The following is a 13,823-nucleotide window of genomic DNA, read 5'->3' as shown; positions in this document are numbered from 1 at the left end:
CTTTGGCTTCCTAAATGGATATGGTCTTCTGAGGAGTGTCCCCCTCCATCTGTCTCCTTTTCTCCTTCTTCCCACTCCTTTTCTTCCCTTCTTTCTTTTGCTTTCCCCCCTTTCCCTCCTCTTTGTGTTCTCTGCTCTCCCATCTTTTTTTTTTTTTTTTTTTTTTTATGACGGTGCATTTTGGGTTGTTCCGTGGGTGGTAAAAGGAGCAAAAAGAATGTTCTCCTACAAAGACACACACGAGACTCGGACGCAGAGAGTGCATGAAGGGGCATCATTATATCGTCATCTCAGTAAACACACGATCATAAACAGACTTGATGCCCTGCAGATGGCTGTTGCATTAATAAATGGAAACAGGACAACTAGACAAAGGGGATGTGGGGCAGGCATTCAAGGCCAGTGAGGATAAAGGGGAAGGTAGGGAGAGAGACGGGGAAAGACTATGTCGTCGGGCCTCGTAGATCCTGTGATGGGCTCTTGACTTTTTTACTTTTTTTATCAGTATTTTTAAAAATTGAAGTATAGTTGATTTACAATGTTTTGTTAGTTTCTGCTGTACAACAAAGTGATTCAGATATATATACAGATGTATATACATCTATATATACATACATTCTTTTTTTGGTTTTTGGTTTTTTGTATTTTTTTGGCTGCACAGCACCACATGTGGGATCTTAGTTCCCCGAACGGGGATTGAACCCGTGTCCCCTGCAGTGGAAGCGCAGAGTCTTAACCGCTGGACCGCCAGGGAAGTCCCTACATTCTTTTTAAAATATTCTTTTCCATGATGGTTTATCACAGGATATTGAATATAGTTCCCTGTGCTCTACAGTAGGACCTTGTTGTTTATCCATTCTCTATAGAATAGCTTACATCTGCTAGCCTCAACCTCCCACTCCATCCCTCCTCCAACCCCCTCCTTCTTGGCAACCACCAGTCTGTTCTCTATGTCCATGATTCTGTTTCTGTTTCATAGATACATTCATTTATGTCATATTATAGATTCTACATATAAGGGGTATCATATGGTATTTGTCTTTCTCTTGACTTTTTATAAAGACCTTATCTTTGTGTGAGATGGGGTTTGAGGAGAGACAGGTCTGACAGGTATTTTAATGGTCTTACTCTGACTGCCGTGTTGAGCAAAGACTGAAGGGGAATAAGGGCAAAAGCCAGATTCCCTAGGAGTGTGCTGCAGTAAATGGTAGCGTCGGCCAAGAATGTAGTTCTGGAGGTGGATTTGGTGAGGATGGTCGTGTTCTGGATGTGCAAAGGGAGATCTGAGAAGATTCACTGAAGAATTTCATGTGGGGTGTGAAAGAATGATGGCAGCAAGATTTATAACTCAGAAAACAGAAAGGGTAGTCCATCGGTGGATGAATGGATAGAGAAGATGTGGTATATATATACAATGGAATATTACTCAGCCATAAAAAAGAATGAAATAATGCCATTTGCAGCAACATGGATGAACTTAGAGATGATCACACTAAGTGAAGTAAGCCAGACAAAGAAAGATAAATATCATAAGATATCACTTATATGTGGAATCTAAAAAAAAAAAAAAAGAAAGAAGAAAAAAGATACAAATGAACTTATTTCCAAAACAGAAAGAGACTCACAGACATAGAAAACAAACTTATGGTTACCAAAGAGGGGGGCGGATAAATTAGGAGTTGGGATTAACATATACATACTACCATATATAAAATAGATAACAAATAAGGACCTACTATATAGCACAGGGAACTCTACTCAATATTTTATAACAACCTATAAGGCAAGAGAATCTGAAAAAAAAAATATATATATATATACATATACATATATATATATAACTGAATTGCTGTGCTGTACACCTGAAATTAACATGATATAGTAAATCAACTGTACTTCAGTTTAAAAAAAACCAAAAAACCAAAAAAACCCCAGAAAAGGTAGAGTTACAGCTATTTGAGACTGAAAAGCTTTAAGGAGTAGCTTTGGTGAGCACAGAAGGACGATCATTGAGAACAGAGGTCAGAAAATTTTGACATTGGGCCAAATCTGGCCTGTTGCCTGGTTTTGTAAATAAAGTTTTATTGGAACACATCTATGCCTATTCAAGTATTATCAATGGCTCCTTTTGAGATACAACACCAGAATGGAATAGTTGCCACAGTTGTGTGGCCTTAACTATTTACCATACATCCCAATAAGACCTGTGGTCTATAGCACTGAATTATAATTATTTACGAACCAAGTGTTGTTTTTTTGTTTTTGTGTGTGTGTGTGTGTTTTTTTTAAATTGAAACACCTGATCCTTGGGTCATTTGCATTCTTTATTTATTTATTTATTTTTGGCTGTGTTGGGTCTTCGTTTCTGTGCCAGGGCTTTCTCTAGTTGCGGCAAGTGGGGGCCACTCTTCATCGCGGTGCGCGGGCCTCTCACTATCGCGGCCTCTCTTGTTGCGGAGCACAGGCTCCAGACGCGCAGGCTCAGTAATTGTGGCGCACGGGTTTAGTTGCCCCGCGGCATGTGGGATCTTCCTAGACCAGGGCTCGAACCCGTGTCCCCTGCATTGACAGGCGGATTCTCAACCACTGCGCCACCAGGGAAGCCCGAACTAAGTGTTTTAAAATAAAAATTAATGTCTTTATAAAATTTTAAAAGTACGCTACATGAGAAAACTTAGAATAAATTTGGGAGTGGCATTTTGAAAACAAGACATTTTCTAGGCAAAATTCACATTCAAATCTTAAGTGTCTATATGTGACTTTTTAAATAGGTGACCAGAGTCTGGTTTTAACTGTAGGATCTACATTTTGAGATGAGAGAATGGCTTCAACAGAAGGACAAATGGATCCTTTTTGTCTTATTCACCCCCCCCAAGTTTCCTCTGTGAGAAAAAGAAGGAAACTTTCAATTCTCCCTTCATTTCCTTGTAGTAACATTTCCTGACACTTTGTATTCTACATCAATATCCAAGCTCATTGAAAACTCTGTCTAATAAAATAACCTGTATAATTTTCTTCTCAGGTGAAATGAGAAAAAAAATAATGATCGCAATATTATTATAGATACTGGGCACAATTATATTTGTAGCAGCTCTGACCTCCTGGTGAAAATGCAGATTTAAATAATAGCTCAGCTTGTGTTTGTCTCCTGAACAAATGCAGTTTACTGGGTCCCTGAAGGTTCACTGTTCACCCGGGGGTGATTGGATTTTTTTCTCAGCAGAGATGGAGAGAAGGGACCTCTGGTCTGAGATTTTGGCAAGGGTGCAGGTGAAGGAGCTGTTAGCCTGGATCCACTTTTTAATCACTTCCCAGTGGCAGCATGATTTGGAGCTATAGTCTAGACAAAACAGAGTTCTCGTAGGATGAAATCTCCTTAGATGTTAATGAATATTATGATTCAGGTAAGGAATTAAGAAAACAGGTGATCCATTATTTTGCAATTTGAGTTTGCTTGTACGAATGGAAAAAGATAATAATTTGTTCAACATAGTGAATTGACAGACAATAAAAAAAAAAGATGGAACTTTTCTCTAAATTGAGGGGAGGTTCAAAGAGGTTTCTTTGTCTAGCAAGATAAAGGTCTGTCCTGAGAAATAAGCCCACTTAGATGCTTAAGGATTCAGGCAAAGAAATTATAAAGTTGGATGTAATATCATACAGCTGTGGAGACAAAAATAAATTTATATCTAGCAGTTTCTTTCGTATGCATTTGATTCTCGAAATGCTATTCATAAATGCTGGAGCAGCACATTAGAATTATTTTAGATTATAATAATTTAACAAAGCACTCACTTTATACGTTAATCTCAGTAGACTTATGCCCATTAAGGAAAAAGGTGGTAAATAATTTATCAGATGGAAAAAACTACACATGTTAAAATACATCCTGTTACTTATATTTTTTAATCATGGAAGGTTGGATTTGATCTTAACATCACAGTGTTCCTCTGGGCAAGTTAATATGGGAGACATGGAGTTTGGGGTGAATTTTTTTTTTTTTTTCAGAAATTCACGTTCTTATTTATTGATTGATTGATTGATTGCTGTGTTGGGTCTTCGTTTCTGTGCGAAGGCTTTCTCTCGTTGCGGCAAGTGGGGACCACTCTTCATCGCATTGCGCGGGCCTCTCACTATCGCGGCCTCTCATGTTGCGGAGCACAGGCTCCAGACGCGCAGGCTCAGTAATTTGTGGCTCATGGGCTTAGTTGCTCCGCGGCATGTGGGATCCTCCCAGACCAGGGCTCGAACCCGTGTCCCCTGCACTGGCAGGCAGACTCCCAACCACTGCGCCACCACGGAAGCCCATGGGGTGAATTTTTACTGAGTTCTGCTTCTTGCTCTTTTCTTTCAGAGTTTTTTTACAGTGATGATAGAAATTTCAAACACTTGGAGAAAAAGTTGCAGTTCTCTGTCAGATTTGCCCAAAATGACATGCTAACTTCTTCACTTAATACATTTTTTATAAAAATGTCTGAACTAGACAAGTTATGCTAAGAAGAGTTTTTGTTCTCAGTGGGGTAGGGGATATGACAGGTTCAGGTGTACATTCAGACTTGTCTCTGTAATGACGTGACATCATGATTTAACTCCTTGCCCTTAATGGCACCCAAGTTAGTCAATGAGAGTCAGCTCATATATTTGTATTTATTGTTTCTAAGCTTTGGATATGAAGAATAAAATGTTTGTAAACATTTATGTACAAATATTTTGAGGGAAATGTTTTCAAACCCCCTGGGTAAATATCAAGGAGCCATTCTCTTATCTGTTGAGAAGTCTGCTGCCATTCATATCTTTGTTTCTTTATACCTAATGTTTCTTTTTTCTGTGACATCCTTTAATTTTCCTCTGTATCACTGATTTTCAGCAGTTTGATTTTTTTAAAAATAAATTTATTTATTTTTTAAAAATTATTTTTAGCTGTGTTGGGTCTTCGTTTCTGTGCGAGGGCTTTCTCCAGTTCCGGCGAGCGGGGGCCACCCTTCATTGCGGTGCGTGGGTCTCTCACTATCGTGGCCTCTGTTGTTGCGGAGCACAGACTCCAGACGCGCAGGCTCAGTAGTTGTGGCTCACGGGCCTAGTTGCTCCACGGCATGTGGGATCCTCCCAGACCAGGGCTCGAACCTGTGTCCCCTGCATTGGCAGGCAGATTCTCAACCACTGCACCACCAGGGAAGCCCAGCAGTTTGATTTTCATGTATCTTATATGATTGTTTTAAATGTTTAGACTACTTTGGTACTTTTGAACTTCCTGGAACTGTAGGGTTTCAGTTTTTGTTAAATTTGGATAATTTCTGACAATTATTTCTTGGAAATTGCTTGGTGTGGACATACACACACACACACACACACACACACACACATGCACACACACACACACACATATATTTTATCTTTTCCTTCTTAGGCTCCAATTATATGTATGTTAGACAGTGTGATGTTGACTCCCAGGCCTCTGACTTTTTAATTGATTTGTTTCAGTCTCTTTTCTCTTTCTTCTTCATTTTGAATAGTTTTCAATATATTGTTATGTCTTCAACTTATTTGCTCTTGAAATGTGTGATCTGCTGCTAATCCCATCTTTGCATTTTTTAACTCAAACACCGTATTTTTCATCTCCTGAATTTCCATTTGGGTCTTTTATTATACCTTTTCTTTGGCTGCCCTCCGGTAGCTGTCTCACCAGCTCTAGAACTTTCTGTTTACTTCTCATCATGCTTATCCTCATGCCTTTCCTCAGTTTGTCACACAGTCATTCTCTCTGCGTGTCTCCGACTCTTTCTGACTTCATTTAAGCGTACATGTTCTCTTGCTTATTCTCTCTCTCTCTTCTCACTGTCTCTTTCCCTCTCTCTCCCAATCTCTTTGCCTCTCCCTGTATTTTTCTGTCCTTATCTTCCTCGCATTCCTGCTCTGCCCTCCCCTCATCTCTCCATCCATCCATGGATAAGCCCTGACTGAAAGATTGGGAATCAGCCCAAGGCTCCAGCCAAGGTCCTCACTGCTCAGTGAAGTCACAAAGGCACTGGCCAGCTCACAGTAAAAAATGTACAGAAGGGTTTATTCATATTCAAATAAAATTCTGACCGTGGACTTGAGTTTCCATAGTCCTCTGCTTTTCCTCTGGAATATTTCTCTCAGTGGGGCCATCTAATCAGGTTGGGGTTTTAATTGACCAGCTGTCATTGGCTTGCTGGTTCTGTGGCAACCAGAAGCTTCATTCAATTTTAACTTAGCCCAAGATGTATAAGGAGCTGTATTTCAGACAACAGAGGAACCATTGCAATGAAGCAGGTCTTTGGTGAAGGGATAATAGTAAGGTTCAAGATAGGAATTAAAGAAAATACTTATGTAATTATTATTTGCTGTCACAGCTGAGTTGTGTAAAGGAACAGAGCCCACTGCATGAACAGAAGCAGAGGACACAAGAATGCAGAGAATACAGACCAAGATTCAACCCACAAATACTCTCTCTCTGACTTTTTTTGTCTTCACGACTGTCTTTAACTTCCTATGTCTCTATGCTTCATTGTTCTGTCTTTCTCTCTAACTCTGTCACTCTTTAGCTGTCTAACTTGTTTAAAAACACGTATAACAATTATACCTCCATAAAGGTGTTTTTAAGGAAAAATTTTTAACTGCAAAAAAAGTGTGTTTTCAAACTAATAATAGAACTACCATATGACCCAGCAATCCCACTACTGGGCATATACCCTGAGAAAACCATAATTCAAAAAGATACATGTACCACAATGTTCACTGCAGCACTATTTACAATAGCCAGGACATGGAAACAACCTAAGTGTCCATCGACAGATGAATGGATAAAGAAGATGTGGCACATATATACAATGGAATATTACTCAGCCATAAAAGGAAACGAAATTGAGTCATTTGTAGTGAGGTGGATGGACCTAGAGTCTGTCATATAGAGTGAAGTAAGTCAGAAAGAGAAAAATAAATACTGTATGCTAAAACATATATATGGAATCTAAAAAAAAAAAATGGTTCTGAAGAACCTAGGGGCAGGACAGGAATAAAGACGCAGACGTAGAGAATGGACTTGAGGACACGGGAAGAGGGAAGGGTAAGCTGGGACGAAGTGAGAGAGTGGCATGGACATATATACACTACCAAATGTAAAATAGATAGCTAGTGGGAAGCAGCTGCTTAGCACAGGGAGATCAGCTCGGTGCTTTGTGACCACCTAGAGGGGTGGGATAGGGAGGGTGGGAGGGAGACGCAAGAGGGAAAAGATATGGGGATATATGTATATGTATAACTGATTCACTTTGTTATGGAGCAGAAACTAACACACCATTGTAAAGCAATTATACTCCAATAAAGATGTTAAAAAAAAAAAGTGTGTTTTCTCTACCTTCTCTCGGGCTCTCTCTCCCTGTTTGTCTTCTCCTGCCCTAATTAACCCAGGGTGTTCTGTCTTTCTCTGTCCAATCCCAATGCAACAGCACCGGGTCCATTCTAACTGCTTCCCTGGCCATCCTGTAACTCCTTCCTCCCTCAGTGGAAAAAAGCCAGGTTCTCATGCGTCACCATATGTGTGTTGGTTTGCCCAATCCTACAACACACTAAATGATTTTGGAATTGCCAACTCACATTTCTGTGCAAAAAAAAAAAAACAACAAGCCTACTAAGTGGGTGTAAGACTTGTTCCCAGGTTTTGTTTTTGGTTTTTGTTTGGTTGTCTTTAAACTGAGATGACAGAGTCAAAAGTGATGTGTTCAGTTCTTACTCGTGATCCCTAAGTTTTAATCATGAAAAGAGCAGAGGTTGCTTCTTCCTCTCACTGCATGCGCAGGTCAGCTGGGCCCTCACTCTGCGTTGTCCTCACGCCGGGACCCGGGCTGACACCGTGGTCACCATCGCTGTGGCAGAGAAAGGGCCAGCGAGGGGTCTTGTGCTCTTGGAGCTTCTGTTTGGAAATGAGCACGTGACTCCACTCCATTTATTGCCCAAGCACCAAAACTCAAAGGGAGCAGGAAATGCAATCAGACCACGTGCTCAGAAGAACAGGTGGACACACCTGCCTCATTTCTCAAAATCAATTTGAAATGTATTATTTTACAGGTGAAAAGACTGAGGCACAAGAGATGAAGTGACCATCCACCCACCTTCGTTCTACCCTCTGCCTCGTGTTCTAACACACACACACACACACACACCAGTTCACTAGGCAGCTCCCCCACTGATGGATATTTAGAGGCTGTTTCTGACATCTTCCTGTTAAAACTGATGCTCCAATGAACATCCTTGAACGGACTTCCCTCTGACTACTTTTCTCTCGAGTTCCCAGAAGCTGAAGCCCTGGGTAGTTCATATTCTTTCCTATTTAGAGCCTCCACGTACCTTGAGTCCTGTGTAAAATGAAGATGAAAACAGAACCACTGATGTACCTTTGTTCATGGAGATTATATGGGATGATATAGCCCTGTAATAATTCCTGGCACATACCAGCTGCTTACTGGTATCAGAGCTATTATTTTTTCTCTCTTGAGTGGTGGTGCTGGTGACAGCATCGCGGCGCTAAAGTCTAGGATCTAGTTTTCTCCGTTGCCTTTGTATTGGCTGTGGGTCGTTCAACGAACCCACTGGGGCTTCTGTTTCTACACATGGAAGAAGGAGTCATTGCTACCTTCCCTTCTTGAAGGCAGCTTTCTGAAGCCAACATAATCTTGCAGTTCTTTTCAGCCCAAAGATCTCTCTGAGAGTCAATGGTCTCTTAAGATGGAAACTCAACAGAAGTAGAGACATTTACACAGACAGAGAGAACAGACTTGTGGTTTTCAAGGGGGAGGAGGGTGAAGGAGGGAAGGATTGGAAGTCTGGGATTAGCAGATGCAAACTAGTATATAGAGAATGGATAGAAAACAAGGTCTGACTGTATAGCACAGGGAACTATATCCTGTGATAAACCGTCATGAAAAAGAATATGAAAAAGAATATATATATATGTATAACTGAAATTTTGCTGTACATCAGAAATTAATACAACATTGTAAATCAACTGTACTTCAACTAAAAAACAAGTAGAGTCATTTAAAACACTGTGACCATTGACCATCTAAGCAACATAAAGAGAGATGGAGGGATTGTCATACTCCTGGGCTACAGGAGCCCTAAGGATGGAAGCATTCTTCTGACCTCATTGTACGAGGCTGTTCCTCCCTCTGGCAACATGTCAGCTGGTCAGAGAAGCTGTTGAAGACGTCCTGTGCTAGCTTCTGGTTCTGCCAGGTCCCTTCTCCTCGGCACAGAACTCCTGCTGCCCACTTTCTACCACTGACACACCTGAACTCATAACTGACAGGGAGATCTCAGCCTTCCTACTACTCCCTGCATTCACATCCCCAGTGCACGAAGGGGCAGGAAGTACATTGTCCCTCTACTCAGAATAACATGCAGTCTTATGGAAATCAGTCCCCATAAAAGGACATAAACATGCTTTCAAGGTGTAAAACCAGAGCTTGCGTACACACACAAAATATACTTGTCTTTTGATAGATGGTGAAATTTTGGAAGTCTCTGACACTATGGGATGATTTAAGTAAAATATTTAACATGGGGAAATTGTTTACTTAGTGTGCCAAAGACAGGTAGGAATTCTCTTTGGGATTCTTGAGAGGCTGCTGGTGGACATGGGGAAAAACAGTGTAAACATCTCAGCCACTTGTGAACAGGCTGAATTAGGTGAACATGGGTGCAAAGAAAATTGTAAGAAAAGCATAAGCTTATGATTTTTTTGGGGGGGTTTGCAAGCTAGTCACTTTTCTTTGAAACTCAGTTTGGGATAATCATTGCAGGATCCCCTTTGAAGGCAGTGAGCTTCTAGTGAGAATAGATTAATGTTTAATCTTTTCTGTTTCCCTAGCGCTAGTGTAAGCCTGGATTCATACTGTATTAGTAAGAACTCTTTCAGGTTCAAATATCAAAATAGAAGAAAACAAAACATGTAAAAAACCAAATAAAAAAACATGTATACTAAGTCAACTGTTTATGCAGCTAAGTTTCTAGGGATGATAGGCTTCAGGTAGAGCTGAAACCAGGAACTCAGTCATTACTGTCTGTCTCTGTGGTTCTTTGAGCATCAATTGAAATAGTCACTCAGGTCAAAGGGATGCAATGAACTGGCCAGGTTTGAGTCATGTGCCCGCTGGAGTAGAAGACATCACCGCCACCAAGGTACACGTGCAGATGGTCCCTGACTTATGATGGCTTGACTTACAGGGGTGAGAAAATGACACGCACTCAGTAGCAACCTTCGAATTTTGAATTTCGGTCTTTTCACAGGCTATCAACACACGGTACCTCCTCTCTTGTGTTGCTGGGTAGCGAGCCCCAGCCGTGCAATCTTGAGGGTCAGTGACTGATCCATGGGACTTCCCTGGTGGTCCAGTGGTTAAGACTCTGCGCTTCCACTGGAGGGGGTGTGGGTTCGACCTCTGGTCGGGGAACTAAGATCCCGCAAGCTGCGTGGTGCAGCCAAAAAATTAAAAAAAAATTTTTTTAATAAAAAACACATTTACAACCATTCTGGTTTTCATTTCCATTACAGTATTTGATATATTACATGAGCTATTCAACACTCTATTATAAAATAGGTGTTTGTTAGGTGATTTTGCACAACTGCAGGCTCACATAAGTGTTCTGAGCACATATAAGCTCAGATAAGTTAAGCTCTGATGTTTAGCAGGTTAGGTGTATTAAGTGCGTTTCAACATAATGATAGTTTCAACTTATGATGGGCTTATTGGGATATGAGCCTGATAAAAGAAAATTTCACTTAGTGAGATATGGGGAAGTCATTCTGGCTTATACATGAGTTCACCTGGATTTGATGCTAAAAATAGCCTGTCTGTGGCCTATCAAACAGACATTGTAGATAACTAATGAGAACCTACTGTAGAGCATAGGGAACTCTACTCAATGCTCTGTGGTGACCTAAATGGGAAGGAAATCCAAAAAAGAGGGGATATACGTATATGCATAGCTGATTCACTTTGCTGTACAGCGGAAACTAACACAACATTGTAAAGCAACTATACGCCAATAAAATTTTTTTTAAAAAAGGACATTGTACACCTGTTTTAATTATTAAAGAAAAGGGCGCATTGACCAGAAGTAAAGAATGTCCATGTTAAAAGTAAATATTAAATGCCTCCCTTCCTAGGATGCCAATGCTGGTCCTCCTTTGATGATAAGCCTCCCTTCCCAGGTGCCAAGGCCTTGCTGTATGTGCTGTGCCTGTACGTGCTGGTCTGTTTGTATTTTATTTTTTTTGAAACCTTGAAGAAATGTATCCCTGACTTGTTTAACGTTCTTTGTTCTGACAAGATATAAAACTGTGCTGAAAACCCTGCTTCTCTGGAGCGGCTTCTCAGAATCATCTGGGAAGCAGGCTTCCAGGCTAGTGCTCAGTTTGGCTCAGATAAAACTCTTTTCTATTCTTCTTGATTGTTTATTGATTATTTTCCTCCACAAACCCCATCGTAAGCCAAAGAAGATCTGTACTTCTGCCAGGAATGTGTGGTACCCAAATGAAAAATGTAAGGTTGTTATTAAAAGAAAGAGGTGGAGGGAATTCCCTGGCGGTCCAGTGGTTAGGACTCTTGCTGCTTTCACTCCAGAGGGCGGGGGTTTGAACCCTGGTCGGGGAACTAAGATCCCGAAAGCCGTGCAGCTTGGCCAAAACAAAAAAAAAAAGGAGGGGAGAGAGTGACTGGGCATGACGTAGCAGGGAGATACATGCTGGGCGGGAAAAATGAATAGCTTTCCGATATACACACGAAACATACATGCAATTGAATGAATTGTGTTGGAAGAGGTCACGGAAAGGACGTGACCTCCAGCTGACCAGCCGGCTTGAAGTAGTCAGCTGGTCACCCCTCCCGAGGCTCACGGGCGTGCCTGTGGCTGACACGCGCCCTCTTTTCTCCTGCGCAGGACACGGAGGTTCTGAACACGGCCATTCTCACCGGAAAGGTGGTTTCGGTCCCCGTCAAGGTCGTGGCCTTTCAAGAGGACGGTTCGGTGGTGGACGTGTCGGAGGCTGTGGAACGCAGGTCTGCGGACGAAGACGTCGTCAAGGTACCGCGGGCTTTACCTCCAGATTCCCAGGCGTTCGGTCCTTTCCCTCCCCTTCTGTCCCGGGGCCGCTCTGAGCATCCCAGGCTCCGAAGGGCTTGACCGGGATGAGGATGCCGAGGAGGGAGGGAGTGATGGCAGGGACTCGCCTGGGGTCAGAGGAGGCTGCACGCGCCCTGCTGCTTCCTTCCCCGGGTCTTAATCTTGAGCAGAAACTATTCTCTTCCCCTTCTTTTGCTCATAGGACAGTATTTCCTGAATTTTAGCCATCTACCTGCCATCTTCACAATTTTTGCCAACTTCCTGTGCCAAATAATATAATTTACTCATTATATTTTCTTTAAATGCCTCACTTTTCAACCTTAAATATCTTAAATGTCTCGTTAGAAGACAATAAAATCCATGAGCTTGATGTACTAATTTTTTCTTAATATACATGAAAATAAACGACTATTAACTTTTTAAAAAGTCCATCCATGTGCCCCCTAACTTCCCTTGGGTACCAGTGGGACACAGCTCACAGTCTGGGGAAATCTGGCCATGGCACATTTCTGCTGCGTCCTCCATCCTAATTAGCTGGATTTAGGACTCCATATTCAGCCAGGAACCAGCCCATGACTTTTTTTTTCTTATCTTTGCTGGGGTCCGTTTGAATCACTGAATTTAGAGTTACTGCCCATTTTTTCTTGGCGCCCTGATTGGCAGTTTCCTCTTGCAGCAGAGACCCCAAGAGAAAGGACTTACATCTTTAGAATGATCCTTTCTCTTTAAGCTGCTAAGAGAGCTCCCAGGTCCTATGTCTTCATTCATTTTAGAAAAACACAGTACCGCTGAGTTCTGCCTTCTTTCTGTTCTGCTGGCTCCTGTTCAGAGGTGAAATGAAACTTGGTCCCCGTCTGAAGAACTTTGTGGTGGACAGAAAATCCTGCAGGGTTTTCCCTGTGGCAGAAAAGATCTGGGAGGGACTCCTTCCTTCTTACAGTGACCTGCAGGAGGCTGTGACTTAAGCCGGAGATGGTTTTGATGAGGAAGAATTGATGTGTCTGTGAGGCCTAATTAAAAAAAAAATTAATCCTTGGGAAACCCCAATTTGGCATCGCCTGCTTCCTGGGTGGAATGCTAATTCTCTCCTCGAGACAGAAGGTGGACCGGCTTCAAAGTACACACAGCCTTGCCCTGGGGCTCCTGGCAGGCCTCGGACTCTGTGGGCAGGTTTGATTAAACAAATCTAAAGCCTTCGATATTGTGAGTCGAGAAAGATCTGAGCCAAGTCATACAAACTCATCTGCACAGAATGAAAAATATTGATTCATTGCCCTTGGTTGCCTTTGAAAATGCATGTTATTTACCATCCCCCGTCATTCCAGGAGGGAGACATTGGTGATGGCACACGGAGGTGGCATCTGTGTGATTATGCCACCCTGGGCTCAAACAGATGGCTGAGCTCTGTAGACCCCTCAGCCTTGTCCCCTCCCGAGAGCCTGGTGTGAAGGCCCCCAGGGCGGGGTCTCTGCTCTCCTGCCCTGGAGAGCTCTACCCTACAGAGGCAAGCCCAAGTTCATGGATCCCATCGTCGCTGTATACTTGGTTGTCTCCCCTTCGCAGAAATATACTAAAAATATCCTCCCCTGAGCCCGAGAGAGAAATTGCTTTGGAAGACAGTAGTTTCTGGCTCAGCGGTCGCTTTCGTGGCCTCATGAAGATGGGGCTCTCTTCTAGTG

General features: G+C 42.1%; 1 protein-coding gene across 1 annotated transcript in view; it reads left to right on the top strand.

The window, feature by feature from the left end:
- The window catches only part of LOC309610393 (transmembrane protein 132E-like), a 46,088-nt gene extending 32,903 nt beyond the window's left edge, over positions 1-13,185 (top strand). The window contains exons 3-4 of the mRNA XM_082353302.1: positions 11,962-12,105; positions 12,918-13,185. Coding sequence (XP_082209428.1) covers positions 11,962-12,105; positions 12,918-13,109 — 336 coding nt within the window. The 3' untranslated portion in view covers positions 13,110-13,185. The remainder of the gene's footprint in view (positions 1-11,961; positions 12,106-12,917) is intronic.
- Positions 13,186-13,823: the final 638 nt, after the last annotated feature.

The sequence above is a fragment of the Balaenoptera borealis genome, assembly GCF_965194805.1.
Source record: "Balaenoptera borealis genome assembly, chromosome: 14".
In the NCBI taxonomy this organism is placed as follows: Eukaryota; Metazoa; Chordata; class Mammalia; order Artiodactyla; family Balaenopteridae; genus Balaenoptera; species Balaenoptera borealis.
Note: the sequence above shows the minus strand (reverse complement) of the source record. Positions and strands in the feature narration are given on the sequence as shown.